Source organism: Chrysemys picta, chromosome 3 (genome assembly GCF_011386835.1).
Source record: "Chrysemys picta bellii isolate R12L10 chromosome 3, ASM1138683v2, whole genome shotgun sequence".
In the NCBI taxonomy this organism is placed as follows: Eukaryota; Metazoa; Chordata; order Testudines; family Emydidae; genus Chrysemys; species Chrysemys picta.
In genome coordinates this window covers 190,375,202-190,396,599 of record NC_088793.1, presented here as the reverse complement: position 1 = coordinate 190,396,599, position 21,398 = coordinate 190,375,202, and the positions used below count along the sequence as shown (strand labels likewise).

The window sequence follows — 21,398 nt, the reverse complement described above, 5'->3', positions numbered from 1 at the left end:
GGGAGGTTCTGCTATCCAGCCTGAATTTATTTGTTCTATAAACTATTCAAGCTAATGTTTAAGCTGAGCCTGAGTAGACATTTATCAAAAGACAGTCAATTAGCAGCCCTTTTTCTCCATCGATTTTTCTTTCAATGCTATGCTATGCTAAGGCTATGTCTACACCGCAGAGTTTTGTCACCAAAAGTTATGCCATTGTAATTAAAGCGCTTTAATTAAACCACGGTTGCATGTCCACACTATGCTCCGTGTGTTGGCAGAGCGCATCCGCACTAGCAGCTCTTGCATTGACACAGAGAGCGGTGCACTGTGGTAGCTATCCCACCGTGCACCTGGCTGCAGGGTGCGTTGAGAAGGGTTTGCAATGCTTCATGAGGCAGGTACAGCGTCACATGATGCAGATTTCTCAATCCCATTATTCCATGGGCATCCTAGTAGATTGCCAGCCGCTTTTCAACTGAAGTAGGTGGGGGAAGGGGAAGAGTGTGTGACAGGGAGCATGGGGGGAGACAGAGACAGAGTGTGTGTTGGGGGAGAGTGTGTGTGTCCGCATGCTGTTTCCGTAAGTTCAGACAACTGCCAGAAGCAACCAATCCTGGGGAAGGGGAACACCTCTGACATCAGCCCCCACCTCCCTTCCTGGCTCAGCACAGCAGCCTCTCTCTATCTCTCTTTCTCTCCCTCACAGGCACACACACATCTGTCCCTCCCTGCCTGCGTCTGTGTTCCTAGTGTGGCAGAGAGCAGGAGCATTCCACATTAATGATTTGCTTTGTTGCCCAGAGTAGAGCAGCAGGCTCATCTGTCAGAACAGAGCTTTGAAAGGGGAGGGGTGCATGCCTGCAGGATGCTGAGTTCAAAACAGTGAGCAGAACGGTCATGGCATGCATTGTGGGATACTGGGGGAGGCCAGTTCTGGCGGTATAATGAACGACAGTGTCTACACTGACACTTTGTCGTTTTAACTTTGCTGCAAAAAAGCTCTATGCCTCTCGTCGAGGTGGTTTTATTTTGTCATTGAAATGGAAGAGTTTTGTCACCAAAAGTGGCATTGCTATGTGTACACTCCACTATTTTGTCACCCAAAGCTGCCTTTTAGCAACAAAACTCTGACGTGTAGACAAGGCCTAAGGAAATTAAACATCTACCCGGAACATAACTCTGTCAGACTGATCCACTGTTTATGCATGCCCCTGAAATCTTAAACTCTACTCTAATCATATGCAAGTGGATTGCATACATTCATAATGTTTAAGGCCAGAAGGGACCATTATATCTTCTGCTTTGGTCTCCTGTATGTCACAGGCCATTAAATCTCACCCAGTTACCCCTTTATTGAGCCCAATAACTTGTGTTTGGCTAAAGCACATCTTCCAGAAAGGCATCCAGTCTTTATCTGAAGACATCAAGAGATGAAGAATCCAGCCCTTCCCTTGGTTGTTGGTTCCAATGGTTAGTCATCCGGACTGTTAAAAGTTTGAGCTTTACGTCTAATTTGAATTTGTCTGGCTTCGGCTTCCAATCATTGGTCCTTGTTTTGCCTTGCTCTGCTAAATGAAGAGCCCTTTAGCACTCAGTATTTGCTCCTGGTGAAGGTACTTGCACACTTTAATGAAGTCACCTCTCAATCGTTTTGATAAACTAAACAGATTGAGCTGTTTACGTCTCTCTATAAGGCATTTTCTCCAGTCTTTGAATAATTTCTGTGTCTCTTTTCTTCAACTTTTCCAATTTTTCAACATGCTTTTAAAAATGCGTGCACTGGAATTGCATGTAGTATTCCAGTATCAGTCTCATCAATACCAAATACAGAGGTAAAATCACCTCCCTACTCCTATTTGCTACTCCCCTGTTTACATCTCCAAGGGGAGATGTAAACATTAGGTTTTTGCCACAATACTGTACTGGGAGCCCATGTTGCATTGCTTGTCTACAATATCCCTGAATCCTTTTCAGTCACTGTTTTCCAGGATACATCCCTCATTCTGTAAGTAGGGCCTGCCTTCCTTGTTCCTAAATGCATGACCTTGCAGTAGGTTTTATTAAAATATGTTTTGTTTAAATGGGCCCAGTTTATCAGGAGATCCAGATTGCTCTATGTTACTGCCCTGCCATCATCATCATTTACCTCTCTGCCTATCTTTGTGTCATCTGTAAATTTTACCAGCCATGACTGATGAAAACATTGAATAGCATCGACTTAGTACTGATCCCTGAGGGACCCCACTAAAAACACACTCTTTCCATGATAATTCTCCATTGGCAACTACTTTTTCACATCTGTCACTTAACAAGTTCCTAATCTATTTCACTTGTGTTTTATTAATATTGTATAATGCTAATGTTTCAGTCAGAATGTTGTGTGGTACTAAATCAAATGACTTATACAAGTCTAAGAATACTACATCTATCAAAAAGTGAAATCAGGTTTGCTTGACAAGACCTATTTTCAATAAAAATCATGTTGACTTGCATTAATTACATTCATATTCTTTCAGTCTTTATCAACTGAATCCCGTATCAGATTTTCCATTATTTTATCCATGATTGATAACAGGCTAAACAGCCTGTAGTTACGAAAGATATTCCACTTGCCCTGTGTGAATATTGGCACCACATTAGCACTCTTCCAGTCTTCTGCAATTTCCCTGATATTCCAAAATATATTAAATTTTAACATTAAGAGGCCAGATATTTTCTCAGACAACTCTTTCAGGACTCTTGAGTGCACATTATTTGGGTTTGTTGATATAAAAATGGTTTTCCCAATTAAATATTGTTTAACATCATCCTTAGTTACTAATGAACTAGGTAGTACTTCTTCATTCTCAGGTGGTACAAGTACATCATCCTGTTTGTTTCCAAAAACAGAACAAAATATTTATTGAACACTTCTTCCTTTTCCGCATCATTATTAACAATTTTACCATCTCCATCTAATAATAAACCTATAACTGTACCATTACTAGAATTTCCTTTGTTTCAAATATATTTTAAGTAACTTTTTATTGACCATAGCCCTGCCAGCCATGAATTTTTCTGTGATGTCTTTAGCTTCCTTGTCAACTTTTTATATTTCATAACATCTAATGTATATTGATTGCTATATATTTTCCCTTTTTGCCATTTGTTATAAATTGTTTTTATATTTCTAATTACTGCCTTCACTTCATCACTAAACAGGGTGGGCTTTTTAGTCAAAGTTGGTCATCTATAAACTCTTTTTAAGTAACTCCCAATTTTCCTTCACATTTTTCTGTCCAAATTTTCCTTCCCAATCAATTTCATTCATAATTTTTCTTAGCTCCCAATTTTCCTTCACATTTTTCTGTCCAAATTTTCCTTCCCAATCAATTTCATTCATAATTTTTCTTAGCTTTGGGAAATTAACCCATTCTGACTGTCCTCAACTGGTTGTAACAGTGCTGTAAACATTCCAATCATAGTATCAGAGGGGTAGCCGTGTTAGTCTGAATCTGTAAAAAGCATTAGAGGGTCCTGTGGCACCTTTAAGACTAACAAAAGTATTGGGAGCATAAGCTTTCGTGGGTAAGAACCTCACTTCTTCAGATGCAAGTAATGGAAATTTCCAGAGGCAGGTATAAATCAGTATGGAGATAACGAGGTTAGTTCAATCAGGGAGGGTGAGGTGCTCTGCTAGCAGTTGAGGTGTGAACACCAAGGGAGGAGAAACTGCTTCTGTAGTTGGATAGCCATTCACAGTCTTTGTTTAATCCTGATCTGATGGTATCAAATTTGCAAATGAACACAATAGCAGATGTAAAGGTAGCCATCTTACAGCAAAAAAACTTCAGGACCAGACTCCAAAGAGAAACTGCTGAGCTCCAGTTCATTTGTCTTAAAGGTGCCACAGGACCCTCTGTTGCTTATTCCAATCATAGTAATTGTCCCTGTAGGTATTAGTAATATCAATTATATCCAATTTTTTTTTCATCAATGAGGCTTTCCAATTTCTCTTACTTGTAACCCAGTCTCCTAATATTGGTATATAAGCAAATGAAAAAATTCTTCTCTTCACATTCTTTGTCACATTGGGTCAATTTGGCTGCAACACACTGAGTTTGCACTGTTTTAAAGAGTTATATTCAGTCCTAATGGGGTGGGGGGGGGGAGGAGAGAGAGAGAAAAAATCTGGCCCAGTATTTCTAAATTAAATCATCCACTCTATTCATATTCCGTGTTATCTAATAATAAGGGGGGATATGATAGAGGTATATAAAATCATGAGTGATGAGGAGAAAGTAGATAAGGAAAAGTTATTTACTTATTCCCATAATACAAGAACTAGGGGTCACCAAATGAAATTAATAGGCAGCAGGTTTAAAACAAATAAAAGGAAGTTCTTCTTCACACAGCGCACAGTCAACTTGTGGAACTCCTTACCTGAGGAGGTTGTGAAGGCTAGGACTATAACAGCGTTTAAAAGAGAACTGGATAAATTCATGGTGGTTAAGTCCATTAATGGCTATTAGCGAGGATGAGTAAGGAATGGTGTCCCTAGCCTCTGTTTGTCAGAGGATGGAGATGGATGGCAGGAGAGAGATCACTTGATCATTACCTGTTAGGTTCACTCCCTCTGGGGCACCTGGCATTGGCCACTGTCGGAAGACAGGATACTGGGCTAGATGGACCTTTGGTCTGACCCAGTACGGCCGTTCTTATGTTCTTAACTCAAGAAGAGGGAGTATCAATGTGTGTTCTCCTAGCCATGTTACCTAGCGTTCGATTCTGCTCCCCTTCCTCATGGTGAATGGTACCTTCCTGGGCAGGCAATCATAGGAATGTGAAAGGGACAAGAGAACCAAGAAATGGGAGCAGACATCGGGCCAACTACTTCTGGAATCCTTTTCTACTTGAGATCAATAGGAGTTTTGCCTTACTACTGGCAATAAACCAAGGTTAAATCAACACTGACACCATCGAGGAAGTGGGTGAGAATCTATACGTAAAGACTGATGTATTAGTGAATTCTTTATTCATTTGTTCTGGCTATTTTTTGTTGTTGAAAGTACAAGAAAAATCCCAGTGTCAGTTGCTCGGCTTTCGCTGAGTCCATTTTAAGGTATCCCAGGCACTAGGGTAGCAAAGAATCCTCTGAGAAATCTTTGTGCTTTCTAAATAGGAGTCTATTCATGGAGAACTATATGCTACAGAGCAATCCGTAACAATCAGCTACATTTCTCACAATCTCTTTTACCTTATGAACCTTTATTTGTCTGATTTTAGTGAACGTGTGCCCTGTAGACCCAGCACCCATGAATAAGAAATAGCTTTGTTAGCAGAGGATGTAAAGGCAGCAAAATAATTAAGGTATCAGAAGTGGCAAAAGATTGAGTAGCCTCTAGCTCAGCAGTTCTCCCAACTTATCTCATCAGAGCAAGTAATTGCTGTTTACTGTGCACGGAAGAAAGCTACTTCCTGTTTTCTGAGTAAATGGCTGGATTCTGTCATCCCCATACACACTGACTAGTCCCTTACTCTGTGAGACGTCCCATTGAGTTCAATAGGATTACTTACCAAGTAAGTTCAACAAGCCAGAGTCTCAGCTGGCTACACTGATTCTAGTGCTTAATTTGTAATGAGACAGGTGCCAGCAATTAGTTACTGGGGCTCAAGCAATTTTTTTATGTTAAGAACTGATATAGCAAGCCCAGACATGCCAGGGCTATGAACTGCCAAGCCTAGAGGTGCCGGGGCTCAGCCCTGGAAAGCCCTGGCACAAATTAAGCACTGACTAATTCATAGATTTATAGATTTGAAGTCCTTAAAGAGACCATTATGACCATCTGGGCTGCCTTTCTGCATAACACAGGCCATAGAATTTCACCCAGTGATTCCTGCATCAAGCACATGATGTCTGGTTGTGCTAGGCTAGCTAGAGCATCTCTTGCAGTCAATGTAGTGTCTTTGGAAGTCAATGTAGCTATGCCGTTTATGCCATCTGATGCTCCGGCCTAACACATGTAAGGATGGCAGAATCTGGCCCAGTGCGTTTAGAGTTGGCTTTAATACTTTCATTATTCCTTTCTGCACCCAAAAGAGTTTGTCTTCCGACTGTGTTTGGAGTCTATGCACAAGTAGTCAGCAAAAGTCCATCCACTTGCAAATCATAAGTGTTGTATCTCTTTTAAGTGAATACCATGCAGTCAACATGTCTGTCTATCCCTCTAGAAGATGAGTGGAGAAAAATGTGCATTTAAATAGAGCCCCAAGGTCCTGGTCCTGTAATATGCTCAGCAGCTTCAATTCTCATGGACCTCAATGAAAACTGAAGGCACTCAGCCTGCTGCAGGAGGAACTCAACTCCATCTAAGGACTGGCCCCTCACTGTGCAAATCTAGTTTCCATAGCAAAGGAAGAAAACTGTATGGTTTCTTTTCAGGTGAAGTGTTACCTTAGATGTGCACTTTACAGAATTAAGCCAGTAGAACAAATAATGGTTTGCATGGCAAAGAGTTGGAAAAGTCCATTAACATCTTTAGAAAAGGTTTTTCAAAGCCAGGTATATGAAATTAAGAAAAAAAATCTAATTTATCCTACTTTGCTGTTTGCTTTCTTCTTTGAATTAAGAAAAATAGATTGTCTCCTTCCCCAGCTGTATTTTCATTGCTAATCTTTCATCTTTCATGTTTCTGTCCCGTTTCTGGCATATTAAAAAGTGTTTTTCATTCCCTCTGAAAAATGCAGAAGTGGCTTTGCGCAAACAGGGATCATTTGAATGACTTGTACTTTTTAATGTCCAGATCATCCCTTCTCCTCCATATTTCCAAGAGATCATGTGCTTAGAATTTGCCAGTATATTTGAGCTCATTTAGAACAAGTGTTATGGGTATGTTATAAGCTCACCAAATGGAAAGGCAAATCCAGAGCCATCTCTGGAGGCATGGAGGTCTCTCCGGCATCAGAACCAGTATGGTTCCGCTGCACAGGGAGTGCATTTTCAAAAGTGGCACAGCATGAACCTCGACATGTGGTTCAGAGCCCAACTCCATTGGCCTATCTGTGACAATGCAGATGGGGGGCCAGGTAGAGCATGAACTGTGTGCTGCATGGATCCTCAGTCCTCCCCTTTCACACAGGGTCATAGAATCATAGAATATCAGGGTTGGAAGGGACCTCAGGAGGTCATCTAGTCCAACCCCCTGCTCAAAGCAGGACCAATTCCCAACTAAATCATGGGGTGCTGGGTCATAGGGTGCTAGTTCAGCCATTGGGCAGAAGTAGCCTCCCCCGAGCAGCTCTGCAGCCATTCTGCCAGCTGAGGAGAAAGGTTCCTGCTCCCTAGACCCTTCATGGAGATTACCAACCACTGGTCTGATACAGGCTAGGCTCTAGTGCCACAGATTCAGAAGGGACCATTGTGATCACCTGGTCTGAACAGGATCCGGCTCATAGTGATCAGAGATGGGTGAAAGTGAGGTTCACTCAAAGATTTTGTTTAAGGCAGTTTCACAGTTTGGAGATTTGGCTTATCTCCATTTTTTTGCAGAAATTTGTTTTTCACTTAAAACATATGAAAACCTGAAAAACAAATTTGTTGCTGGGGGCTGGTCTTCACTACCTGCCCGGATCGGCGGTAGAAAATCGATCTTTCAGGGATCGATTTATCGCATCTTGTCGGGACGCGATTATCGATCCCCGACTCAACGCGCATACTCCACCAGCCCAGGTAGGAGTAAGCGCCATCGACGGGGGAGCTGCGGCGGTCGATTTGCCGCCGTCCTCACAGCAGGGTAAGTCGGATCAGATACGTTGAATTCAGCTACGCTATTCCCATAGCTGAATTTGCGTATCTGAAATCGACCCCCCCCCCCGTAGTGTAGACGTAGCCTGGGAAACATGATGCCTGTGAAGGTGTGAGCAGACATGGCAGGGGTCTGGTGGCCATCTCTGACATTTTTCTCTTGTGCCTTATCGATGAAGAGGAAAATAAAAACAGAGCAAAATGTAGCACGCTAATGTACCACGCTCATGGATACAACTTCTACTATATCCCTTCTCATTATCAGAGTGTGAATGTATGTTAGAGGTCTCTCTCTGTGGCTGAGTCTGCTGGAGCTATAGGTTGAGAGCCTTAGCTCAAGCTATGCACTTAGCTCTGGAGGTTCCTAGTGTGTCAGTGAAGATGGCATCTTTCACACAGACAGAAGTGATTATCAATATTAGGTAACGCAATCCGGGAACAAAAACAATCAGCTGACAAAGACGACAAACCACAGAGAGCAAACTATCAAATGAGCAATAGAACGTTCACCGAGGCAACCAGTTTGTGAGCAATCTTTTAGGAAGAAATTTGTTCATACACAACATTCACTGATCCATCTGAATAATGAAGAGGCTTACTGTGTGTTTGCAGACTACTGCTGAATAGGAAAAGGGGCTCCGTTTAGTGAATGATTTGTTGTTTGTAAATTTTGTACCTCTCTCTCCATTAACAACAAACAGGGATCCAAGCCCTGTCATGAAGGCCATTTTGCAAACAGTTTACACCATACATGTATGTGTGTGTGGTAAAATTCTGTGCCACTGATACAGTTCATATTATATCAAATGACATGGAGGATGTTATACATCTTAGCAGGTTCTTGACAGCAGTATTCTCTACAGCAGGGCAGACAGCAGATATGAGATGCATATTATGCTGAGAGCAAAGTTCTGGCATTTGACATGATTGCATTGTCCATATTTATCAGTGACACAGAATTCACATCCCCATATCCATCACCTTATGCTTAAACTAGTATTTGGGTACATTCAGGTCAATTTATAGATGTAGGAATGCAGTGGCTTTTACTCAGAAAGATAAGTCCATTCTGCTTTGCAGTTCATTTTCTGTGCATAGTACTCAGGATGAAGCCTGATTGATTTATATACATGCAGGAATCTTTACAAATAGGGAAGAACACATCAATGTACAGAAGCATTAAACAACAGTTCTGCGGAGCACTGGACTTGTCCTATCTCATTGCTATTGCTTGAAAATGGCTCTGATCCTCAAAGGTATTTATCAATGGGAGTTATGTTCTAAATACCATTGAAGATCTGGGCCCTTGACCACTGCTGGAGTCAGTATCTAAAGATTATTTTTAAAAATGCACATAAAGAATAATGAAAGAATGATGCAAAGTTGAGAAGAAAATAACTGGATGTTGTGTTGTTTTGATACAGCGTGAGGGTTCAGTGAATGCATAGCTAAATCTAGCTTATTTAAAAAGAAAAACTGTGAACACATTTTCTCTCTTGGGCAAACATTTGAAAAGCTGAAAACTAGATTTTGCTCATTACATACAAAAATCCTTGCTAATTGGGGATGTCTGCTTCCCCCACAAGACTCCTAACACTATCATTGTTGTGCTGATCTTTCTCTCAATAGGAAATCATTAAGGCTGCATAAATGCTCCACAAATTCCTGATGACTGGCTTAGAATATTCTGGTCATGGTCTGTTTTAATTAGCGGCATTTGCTCGCAGTGCAGTTAACTAGCACTAAAGTAAAAAAAGTTCATGGTGGTTTTATTGGTGCATCAGCAAACCTGGCTGGATGAATCAATGGCATAATGAAAATCGCAAGCATCAACACATTTCTCAATAGCGTATCAGCCCTGGTGATTAGTTTGCTGTACATGTGAAAAAGGAAATCCCTCTTTCACCACAGTCACATGCCCTGCCCAGAGAGGTGAGTGTTTAATTCACTGCACATGATCTGATCATTGTGCCAGATATTTACCTCTGATAATTGAAAGTGGTGAGTTTTAAAGGGATGCCATATGTTTAAAAATCTGTTTCCGCCCCCTCCCTCTCCCTGCCCCTTAAGATCCTATTGTTACAAGCAACATCTAGTGTTACTCTGACTGAAGTCGATTAGGGGGAAATGTTTGTTCCCGTATTTTCTGTTTCCTTTGTGCATTTGACAGTGCTTTATGCATAGCCAGTGTCACATGTTCCTCTGTGTAGTCAGTTATTTATTCAGACCATGTCTATGCTACAGATGCCACAGCAGTTTCGGTACGATGCTGTGACTATGTTGCTGTAGTGCCATAGTATAGACACTTCTCACAGGGATGGAAAGGGTTTTTTTCCATTGCTGTAGGCGCTTCCCCTCCCGGAGCGATGGTAGCTAGGTCAAAGGAAGCATTCTTCATCGACCTTGCTGCGTCTACACTGGGAGTTCAGTGGGCATAGCTGTGGCACTCTGGGGTCTGAATTTTTCAAACCCCCTTAGCACCATAGCTACGTGGCCCTAATGGTTAAGTGCAGATCTTAGTTTCCCATGATGATTTTTTAATTGTGTCAGGTTAGGTTTTGTGTGAAGTAGAACAGTGGCTCTCAAACTTGGGCTGCCGCTTGTTCAGGAAAAGCCCTTGGCGGGCCGGGCCGGGCCGGTTTGTTTACCTGCCATGTCCACAGGTTCCCACAGATGGGAAGGGGGGCCAGCACATCCCTTGGCCCGCGCTGCTTCCCGCAGCTCCCATTGGCCTGGAGCGGCGAACCACAGCCAGTGGGAGCCACGATCAGCCGAACCTGCGGACGGGGCAGGTAAACAAACCGGCCCGGCCCGCCAGGGGCTTTCCCTGAACAAACAGCGGCCCAAGTTTGAGAACCACTGAAGTAGAACACACTTTCCTGAGAACTAATCATCAGCCTTTGTATCAATATTGGGATTATCATAGATGACAAAATCAATTATATTGAATGGGCCTGGTTCTGATCTCACAGACACCAATGGTAACACTCCTGATTTCAATGGAGATATACTTGATTTACCACAGAGATCAGAATCCCCATGTGCTGGCAAGTATGATATAGGTAGGTTCACAGTGCACATGCTCACTTTTCTATCCCAAATCCTGGAAAGTACCTAATCAGACCTTCTCACTAGCATACTCTTACCTTGAGGAGCTGGTATGAGCAGCGTGGTTGGAATTATGAAGAAAGGAATGAGTCAAGAAAAAAAAGCGTATGCATTTTGAATGTAACTATCTCATAAACTCAGACACCTGGGACCTGATTCTAGCCTCTGGTGTAAGGCCCAGATTCAGCAAATCACTGACTTTCAGCATATGTGTAAATCAGGAATTAAGTGGGTGCTTAAAGTTAATAACTTGTTTAAATGCTTTGTTGAATGGGGCGGGACTTCTAATGTGCTTGAAATGAAGCATGTGCTTAAATGCATTGGTTAGTTGAGGCCTAAAAAAGGAGGATCTCCATTGAAGCCAGTGGTGTTACACTAGTCTAGATGAGATCAGAATCAGGCTCATGAAATATTAGTGATTTTAGCATCCATGGCTACCCCAAAGTTGCTACAAAGCTGATGATTATTGCTATTGAGCACAACTTACCACTCAATACCTGATGTGATAGAACTAAAGAGACACCATCACCTCGAAATGTAGTTAATGTGAAAATATGAATTACATGCACTTTCGGATGTATAGCTGTCCTGGAGACTCACTGTCAAATTTTTGATTTTACCGTCAGATATTCCTATATTTTACAATTTCTTTTTGCTCTTGCTGGGTCAGAGACGCACTGATACAGCAGGTGGAATGACCTGAATAGCTGCTTGTATCGGGAAATTGTGAAACTATACTTAAAGTGCTGTCAAATGCAGAGAGTAAACAAATTGCAAAAACAATTGAGAAAAGGACTCTTCCTCCCCCACCCCCACGGTCTCAGGATGTACTTTGTTCTCTAGAATAAGATCTACTGAAAATCTATGGGATTTTGTGGTATCATAACAAAACCATTGACAGAGAGAGACTGCAAAGGGCTGAGTTTACATGGTGAAAAAAAAGTCTCCAGGTTTTCAAAGAGCTTGTGTTATTTAAGGTCTTATCCACAAACATTTGGTCACAGAAGTTGCCAAAATGCATTGATTTCCTGACAAAGAGTTACGTGTAAACAATCCTCCAAAAACTATAGATGCCACGCCTGCATCTGTTGAAATATTTTAACACCTTTTAACACCTTTTTTATCACTGCAAGGAATACTTTTGTCTTCTGCAAATGTCAATTCAATTGTATTGGTGCAATTCAGCCAGCTGAAGCATCACATCGGCGAGTTTCTTTCCCTTGATGTCAATGGGCTTTCGATCAGGTTCATATTGCATTTATAGCTTCATGGAAACACCTCCACTTACGTCAATTATAAAATGTCATAGGAACCACCGAGTGTTAGGGAGTTTTGCAACAAGGATTCAATTGGTCATGTTCAGGAGTCCTACCAGAAACTAAATTTTCACTCTATTGGTGCATGCTATACTTAATTCGATGCTGATGTATTAGCTAGCAGGCTGAAATTTATCCCCATAGAACTTGTTATTTTGTATTGTATGATTTAAAGTTGCTGGGAAGTATTTTATATTCAGGAGCTTGTTTAAAGTAGTAAACTCAGTAATGAGCCAAGCAACCTCTTAGAATTGAAACGGGAGTTAGATACTGGGCCAGATTCTGCTCTCTGTTACGCAGGTATAAATCATGGTAATTATTTTGAGTTCTGTGCTCCTTTCTCTAGACCAACTGGACTCTGAGAATCTTCTGCCTCCTGAATTTACAATTAATTGCAATTTTTTGACCCCCGACTTGCTTTTCTAGTTTTTGTGGGCCACCATGTCAATAATTATTAGACCCAGAAATGTCACAGAAAAATCCAATTTTATGATGTGTGAGACGTCACAAAATGAAAAATTTCAGGTTGGCACAGAAATATGGTATGTTCTTTAGTGTGATATTTTAAAAAGTGTCAACATATATCAAACGCTGTCACAAATATTGGAGAAATCAATGCCTTATATTGTTGATGTTTCCTGCTTAGAATCAGACACCATTGCAAGCTTCAGTGATTGATATTTCATAAAGTGTCTATTCCTTGGCTCCCAGCCATCATAAAGCATATGGTGAATGAGCTGTGACAGCACCACAGTACTGAAATGTATTAACTGCTTGTCTTTATCAGCTTTCTTTAGAAAAACAGTATATACCACGGGAGAGCCAAATGAATAAAAGTGCATATTGTTTGTTGGTTTCATCATACCTTTAGTCTTTAATTCTCAACATAGGTGGCTACAAATTTTAAATGATTCACTTTTTTGGATAAGTGGCTAATCTATTCTTAGTGATCCTGAAGCCAGTACTAAAAGTGTCATGTTTATCTGCACTGCAGGAAGCAGATGAAGCTTTGTTAAGTAATCTGGAACTTCAGATTGAATCACAGTTCCTGCAGGATGACATTAATGCCACAAAGGACAGGTACAAGAAGGTAATTGCACTGACTTCCCCACCTCTCAGAGAGGAGTCTGGAAGGTTGAAAAGTGTCATGCTAACCTTTGATCTCTTTCAGTGGCCTACAGAGTAAAGGTTTGTTGTTTTTGTTTTGTTATAAAATGGCATTTTGAAAAGGTTCAAACAACCACAGTGACCCCAGGTAAGACTGGATATGTTACTGAACAAAATACATTGAGTTTGGTATTCTCTAGACCAACAAGTAGGCTGTTGTATTTTATCAAAGCTCACTCACTCAAGATCAGCAGTCGAGAATCATTAACATGATTACCAGGATCTGCTTGCATCTTTTATCATCATTTAATCTGGGACTGGGAGGATTGTAGTCTGGCATTCCCAGGAAAAGACCCATCATTAAATAGCTTTAGGAGCCATATATAAATTGGGAATAGATTTGGTAAAAGGAGCGAGACTAACGTTAATCCTTTTCCACAGTTCTTTGGAATTTTTTCCACTGATAGCAATGGACGCTAGATCAGGTCCATAAGGGCAAAAACTAGAACAGGGTCAATGGTCAATGATTCAAACCAGATGCTGGACTTGGTCAACCTTTTCTGAGCACATTTACAAAGTGTCATCTGAAAGAAGTCACAGTCCTACACATTGGCCATACAAATGAAAATAACCTCCTTCCACCGGTCTTTATTACACCATTAACCACCCTTACCCCTTCCACGCCTCCTCCACTGGTGACTAAATCAGATTATATTCCCATTTGTTCCTTTAAAACATGAGTAACATAATACTGAATTAAGAGTATGCTATATCTCATCAGTAACCCAACAGCTTTAGCAAAGTACTATCTGAATATTGTGATTGGGATACTAAACTGCTAACACTTTAGCTCAGTTCAGATGAGTAGAAGGCCACTAGAGTCAGGGTGGCATGTATTTACAGCAGATCTGAATTTGACCCATACTTTTACAAGTGAAAGAAGTTATCATCAAGAAATAAATCACAGAAGTTCAGTCAGCTGAACTGAAAATCTTGCTTTACTAGTTACTAATTAAAATGATTTTATTCCACCACAGAATATCATGGAAATACAGACCTATGTCAGCATTTTACAACAGATCATCCAAATGACCCCTAGTGTGACCACCATTACAGTTGGAGTAAGCGAGGTAAGTGTTTCACTGAGTAAATAAATGCTATGTAGAGAGCACTCGTAATGTGATAGTCGATATTTACCCTAAGTGCTTGAGATACTCTGTGGTGAGTTGGATCACAGAAACCCCCTTGGGGCTGCCAACTGATGTGCCAAGACTACTTCTGCCTCTGCTTTCCCTGCCAGCTTGGGACTCCAGCACCCTGTCTTGTTGAGCCAAACACATCAGTCCGCTCCAACACAGACCCAGGGTCTGAACCACATCCCCCAAAGCTGCAGACTTAACTGAAAGCAACTTACAGAAATGTTCCTGTCTTTAACACTCAGATGCCCAACTCCCAATGGGGTCTAAACCCCAAATACATCCATTTTACCCTGTATAAATTGTTCGCCCTCTATAACACTGATAGAGAGATATGCACAGCTGTTTCCCCCCCCTCCAGGTATTAATACATACTCTGGGTTAATTAATAAGTAAAAAGTGATTTTATTAAATACAGAAAGTAGGATTTAAGTGGTTCCAAGTAATAGCAGACAGAACAAAGTGAATTACCAAGTAAAATAAAATAAAACCCGCAAGTCTAAGCCTAGTACAGTAATAAAACTGAGTACAGATAAAATCTCACCCTCAGAGATGTTTCAATAAGTTTCTTTCACAGACTGGATGCCTTCGTAGTCCGGGCATGATCCTTTCCCCTGGTACAGCCCTTGTTCCAGCTCAGGTGGTAGCTAGGGGATTTCTCATGATTGCAGCCTCCTTTGTTCTGTTCCACCCACTTATATATCTTTTGCATAAGGTGGGAATCCTTTGTCTCTCTGGGTCCGTTCCCCTCCCCCACCCGAAATGGAAAAGCACCAGATTAAAGATGGATTCCAGTTCAGGTGACATGATCACGTCACTGTAAGACTTCATTACCCATTTGCCAGCACACACGTATACAGGAAGACTTACAAGTAAAACAGAGCCATCTGCAGTCAATTGTCCTGGTTAATGGGAGCCATCCAGATTCCAAACCACCATTAATGGCCCACACTTTGCATAACTACAATAGGACCTCAGAGTTATATTTCATATTTCTAGTTTCAGATACAAGAGTGATACATTTATACAAATAGGATGCTCACACTCAGTAAATTATAAGCTTTGTAATGATCTCTTACAAGAGACCTTTTGCATGAAGCATATTCCAGTTACACTATATTGACACTCATTAGCATATTTTCATGAAATCATATAGAGTGCAACGTCACACAGTCCATTTCCTATTCTAAGTAGAGGGAGGTGCCGTGGTGTCTGTGAGTAAATGTTGAATTTCTAATGATGACAACAGAAGATCAAAGTTGCAGCTTTGAAAATCTTAAGTGAGCTTTAGAAGCTTAAGTATCAAAAGAGATGTCAGAAGTCTTGAACAGGGATTTCTGCTCACCAGGTATATTCTGAGACCTATACCAACCCCATGTTAAAAGGCTAGTGCAGCAGCAGCAGAAGTAGGGATGTGTCCCATCAGAGTAAAGAGATTCCAGGATTTGGGGATGGGGATGTGAGCCTACTTTGTCTGCTCCCTCTCCAAAGAAGCAAGATGGGGCAAGAGAAAGAGAGATGAACCCTTGTGAATCAAACTGATTGGATGAAACCAGGTGAGACAAAGGTGGTGGGTTTCACTTTCGCACCAACGTAAGACAGTACCCCAGGAAACAACTGTTGTTTGGGTGTGAATGGTAGAAGCAGGCATTTACTAGTCTGCTTCACACAGCAGCATGGTAAACCTTTTCCTTTCAAATGAAGTGAACTATTTTAAACTATAAGCAGTGCTGCGACAGTGCCTCCATTGGGAACTTGCGACCATTAAAGTTATGTAGCAAGAGGCTGCGATGTCATCGCATCATCATTCATTTTGTCTTTTCAGATTGACTGTAGGTAATGAAATCTCTGGTGGCATGTTTACATGATCAGACGTTCTTTCTCCTTTTTTCTCAGGAAAGGCTGATGGCAGAAAGGAGAATTCCTATCCTGCAGAGTCAGCTGGAAGAGTACAAGAGCATTCTTTGTCAGCTGCAGACTCAGAAATTGAAATTGCAGACGGAGGTACCATACAACTAACTGGAAAGTCTAGTGACTCTCATTGATTCAGGCTAGTGTAATTGCAACAAATCAACACCTAACATTGAACAACGCAGCATGGCTGATATTTAATGGGGTTTTGAACAGGGTGAAAACATTATCTAATACCTACAAATAAGCCGGATGCCTGAAAAGGATGTTTTTATTTGAACATTACCTATCTCAGCTTCCTCCTTCTGTCTAACAGGCCCAGGATCATGGGATGAAGATTTATGTAGTTAGTTTCAGAGGGTCAGTCATGACTGTGTGATAGCTGCTTAGTAGGCTGAGTAGAAGTGGTTGGAGGTCTTAGTCCAGTTCGTGGTGGAACAAAATGCCCAGATCACAACTGGATTGCTGATGGACAGTCTCAGCAGACAGGTCAAGGACTGAAAAGGTCCAGGGACTGAGTCTCCCCTTCTCCCAATCCAGTATGAACTGCATTGGCACTGTAGGATAAAATCAGAGGTCTTCAGAGCTGTAGGTTCAATGCTTTCTCTGAGCACTAAAGTGCTGGGGTTGATGTGGGAATTACTGGGTGAGATTCTATGGGCTGTGCCATGAGGCAGGTCAGACTCAATGATCACAACAGTCCCTTCTGGCCTTAAAATCTATGAATTTCCTCAAAAAGTGCATGTTAGGTTTCACACAGCAGCCTACACATATCCCTGATAATGATAACAACGAATTAGCACCTCCAGCCACACCCAGGGACCATCAGCAACAACAGTCTCTGTGTCTGTGCAGTGCCAACTCACAGGGCATGAGTTACCAGGACTTTCCCTGCAGCTCCTGCCTGTCCCCAGCCAAGAATTTCATAGTGCGGCTTGTGCCTTCTGCAGCAATCCATTGGGTTCTGTGATCCTGTCAGGCTAGGCTGAAAACTGAACAGCAACTTAAGCCATGAATGTCAGGACCTACATGCCCACCCCTAAGTTGGACCTAATTAATGGGTAGTTGTGGGAAATGATTAGCTTAGCACTACAAGTAAGGGCTACTTCATGCCTGTTCCGGGGATGGTGTGCTGCTCCCGGAGAACTTGGGAAGCACTGCCACTACAGCAGCTTGCTGAGTCTCCACAGCACAGCTGGCCAGCACACGGGGGGGGGGGGGGGTTATGAAAGTGCCACACCTCTACCTCAGCCTCCTGGGGGTGTCTAACACCCTAGTCAGGAATTCACCTGGGACTCAGGGGACAGCATGGACTGTGACGGTGCCTGAGTTCTGCTCAGATGTACAAGTAGCTGGAGATGACCTGCCTTCAGATGGTTAACCCAAGAAAAGATGAGCATGATCTGGCCTTTACTAGTCACCATTTCAGAACGAAACCTTAGTTTTCAAGGTGACACTTTATATTAAGATTCCATTGATAAAGGGTTAATAAATGACACATATAGCCGTTACACTCATATTGAGATTATCAGTAAAAGAGGTTATAGGGGGTTATAAGCCATGGTTATAATCAACCTATTGAGCTGGAATTTTCCCAAATAAAACAAATCACTCAGGTTCTTTGGAAACAGCTCTCCCCCTCCTCCTGCCCGTCCTCCTCCCCACGGTCTATAATAATTGAGTAATGAATGATTAAAGCAATATATTAATGATTTATTAACCCTCTACAGCAGTGGTTCTCAACCTATTTACCATTGCGGGCTGCATAAGTAGCTCTGTGTGTGTTGTGGGCAGCATGCACACAATATATACACTGCCTGTCCAGCCACAAAAAAACCCCAGGTTTAGTATTTGTTACATGACAGCAATACAGTTCCAATCGATACAGCACCTTTCATTTCAACACTGGCAAATGTCTGCCAAGAGCATTTTAAGTTAGTAAATAAGTCGAAACATTAACTGTTAAAATTAATTAATTTACTGTGAGGATGGCATGGCTGCACCGCACTGCTGCTGGCGGTGCAGCTGGGCTGAGTGCCCAGAGAGCACGGCTGCCGAGCCTGCCCCCCCAGCCAGAGACTGCAGCCAGGGACTGTATCCCAGCCCCCCCAAAGTGCCCCCCGTCCCTCAGCCAGGGAACGCCCTCCATCATCCAACCCCCCTGGAACTTCCCCCTCCATCATACAGTCCCCCACCCAGGGACTGCCCCCCATGCACCCAGCCCCCTACCTAGGAACAGCTCCCCAGAACTCCCCAGCACCCAGAGCTGAGAGCCTATGAACCAAATGGTAAACCCTGTATATGATGGAAACCACTTCAAGACAGGGGGTGCAGCAGCACCTCCAGCTACCCCAGTTCCAGCACCTATGCCCCTCCTGCCCCTCCCAAGTTATGGCCCTGAGGATGTTACATGGACCACAGCTGTGTGCTGATTGAGACCCACTGCTCTATAGACTAGTTATGAATGAACCCTTCTTATAAAGTGTGACTGTAAAAGAAAGTGCTATAGGAATTATGTAATAAGCTAGACAAATAACAGCAGAAGTAACACTTTGCTGCAATTCCCTATCTTTTTTTTTTTTTCAAGTGACGCAGCACCATCTTGTGGCCAACTTACATTCCAGTGATGTATTACTAAAATCCCATTTATATGCAGGAGTCACTGCACAGACGGTTACATTATTCTACAAGCCAGAATGTTCTGATATTAACATTTAAAGGAAACTCCCATGTACTACTTCCTTGGTCACCATTTCACTTGGTGGTGGAGTAGCAATCCCATAAGGATTAGATGCTGCTTGCTCCCTGTATGTGACTCTCCACAAGTGTTTTGTGAGGGTCAGTGGCAGGCTGCAGCTTGTAACGTTAAAGTTTGTCTTTCGATTGCTACACATGTACTGCAGCTAGCTGTAAGTTGGTCTGCAGCGCTGCACACTGGGCTCCCATAATGCCCGTGGCACCAGTGATGTCACATTTAGTAACATGGCTGTACTAGTAGCAGTCTCAGAATTACTCATGTAGCACCTTTCCATCTAAGGTGAGCTTTACAGTCAATAATGAGGTATGTAAGTATTGTACTTCCCAACCAACAGCTGGCGAAATTGAGGTAGAAAGAGATTATGGGCCAGATTTTAGCCACCTCCCCATTAGGCAGAACAGGCAGCTCTCTTCTCTAGGCTCCTGTCCAGTCAGCAGCTGTAATCCTGGTGCTGGTGCCTTTGGAGTGCCAAGTCCAGGGGATGTTTAGCAACTTCAACCTACTGGGGCTGGGGCTGGGTGGGATGTAAGGGGGCTAGAGCCAAGCTTCCTCTAAAGAAGAGGTGGTGCAAGAAGAATATAGGCTGACCCTCCAAAAAGGAGCTGTAAGAAGCATCCGTGAGCCTGCTCCTGCCAGAGGAATTCTGACTGTCTGTGGCTTCCATGGGCAGAACGACTCTGGCCATTGCTGTTGGCATAGTGCATTAATGTGTCTCCCGCTCCTGCAAATGCAGCACTGTGGCCACTAAACCAACACTGAAACTCTGAGCGACTTGCCTGGAAACATACATAACATCTGCAGTGGAGTCACGAATCGAGCTCAGACCTCCTGTCTATGCTGCAGCCCCCAAACCATCCGTCTTCCTCCGATTTTCAAACCTGCTCCCCCTCCTCCCTTTTGTCTGCCAGAGACCAGATTTGCAAAGCCCATCTTCTGACTGTCTATATTAAGGCTGCTCAGGGTAGTGTGGGCTATGATGGGTATATTTATAGAAAAGCCTTGGTCTATGTTTTAATTTATGGAATAGCTGACCATGGCACTGGGTGGGAGCAATAGATGTATTTTTTAAATATGAATTAATAACTAAATGAATGTAATGAAAATGCCAATAGGCTTTAATGATGCAGCATCAGGCCCAGTTTTCAGAGCTTGTGCAAGGGAACCCAAGACCTTTGTGGAAGCTATTCATCTGGCCCACTTAGATGCCCTCTGAGAGACATCTGCATAGTGAGAGCTGGAGGAGAATTCTCTGACCTAAATACTTGTTCATAGGAAAATGCAGATTTGTAGAACCCAAAACTGTTTGCAGAAAAGCGTCAGTTTCAGCAAAGCTCACAATTCCAAATATTTCTGTGGAAAAGTTTTGGACTTTATTGAATTTAGACTTTAAAAGGGGTTTTAAAAAATCAAAAGCAAACCAAACGGTTTCAGAATTGTTTTGATTTAACCAATCTGATTTTTTTTTTCAGATTATTGGTCCATGAAAATGTTTGAGGTTGCAACTTTTCATCTCACTTCAGTATGGGGAAAAAAATGAAATCTCAAAATCTCATGGGATGGGAAAACCATCCATCTGTAGTCACTAGGCCATCTCACTAGCCATGCATAGTATTGTAGTCAGCTTCCTCTTCAATAATTGTGCCAAAGGATATGACTTATTTTCAGTCATTAGTTTGCTGACATAAAAAAGTATGTCTCGCCATTTAATGATTCCTCTGAAAATGTGTGCCAGTCCCCATCTAGGAAATGCTGTATATCATTGCTTTCAATTTCCTTTATTTCAGACAACCATGCTGGAACAAGCTATTAAGAGCACTCAAGAGAGTTATGATGATGAGGTTCAGCTGTACAATGAGCAGATTGAAGCCCTTAGGAAGGAGATAGAGGATGCTGAAAGGACCTTGGAGAAGTTCACAAGTGACTGTCACCAGCTGGTGATATATCAACAGTCCCTGGAGAATGAGCTGGAGCGGTACAAACGTATCATTGAGAATGAAGACAACCGGTAGGGCTACTTTCTGTATGGTGCATAGAGTGGCCAACTTTCTAATTTGTGAAAAACCTGACATTGAGCACTGGAACCTCCCCCACTTGCTGCGCCTCTTCCCCTGAGGCGCCGTCCCTTGCTCCACCTCTTTCGCTCGATGCTCCGCCCCCTGCTCCTCTTCCTCCCCTCCCCCCGTTGCTCACTGCTCTCTCCACCACGCTCTCCCTGCTAACGAAACAGGGCTCTAGGG

The 21,398-nt window shown here is 42.4% G+C and overlaps 1 protein-coding gene across 3 annotated transcripts in view; it reads left to right on the top strand.

Moving 5' to 3' along the window:
- Positions 1-21,398, top strand: part of BFSP1 (beaded filament structural protein 1) — a 71,822-nt gene that overhangs the window by 41,850 nt on the left and 8,574 nt on the right. For all 3 annotated transcript variants that reach the window (XM_005313480.4, XM_065589672.1, XM_065589673.1), the window contains 4 exons: positions 13,184-13,279; positions 14,334-14,426; positions 16,389-16,496; positions 20,946-21,166. In XM_005313480.4, coding sequence (XP_005313537.3) covers positions 13,184-13,279; positions 14,334-14,426; positions 16,389-16,496; positions 20,946-21,166 — 518 coding nt within the window. The remainder of the gene's footprint in view (positions 1-13,183; positions 13,280-14,333; positions 14,427-16,388; positions 16,497-20,945; positions 21,167-21,398) is intronic.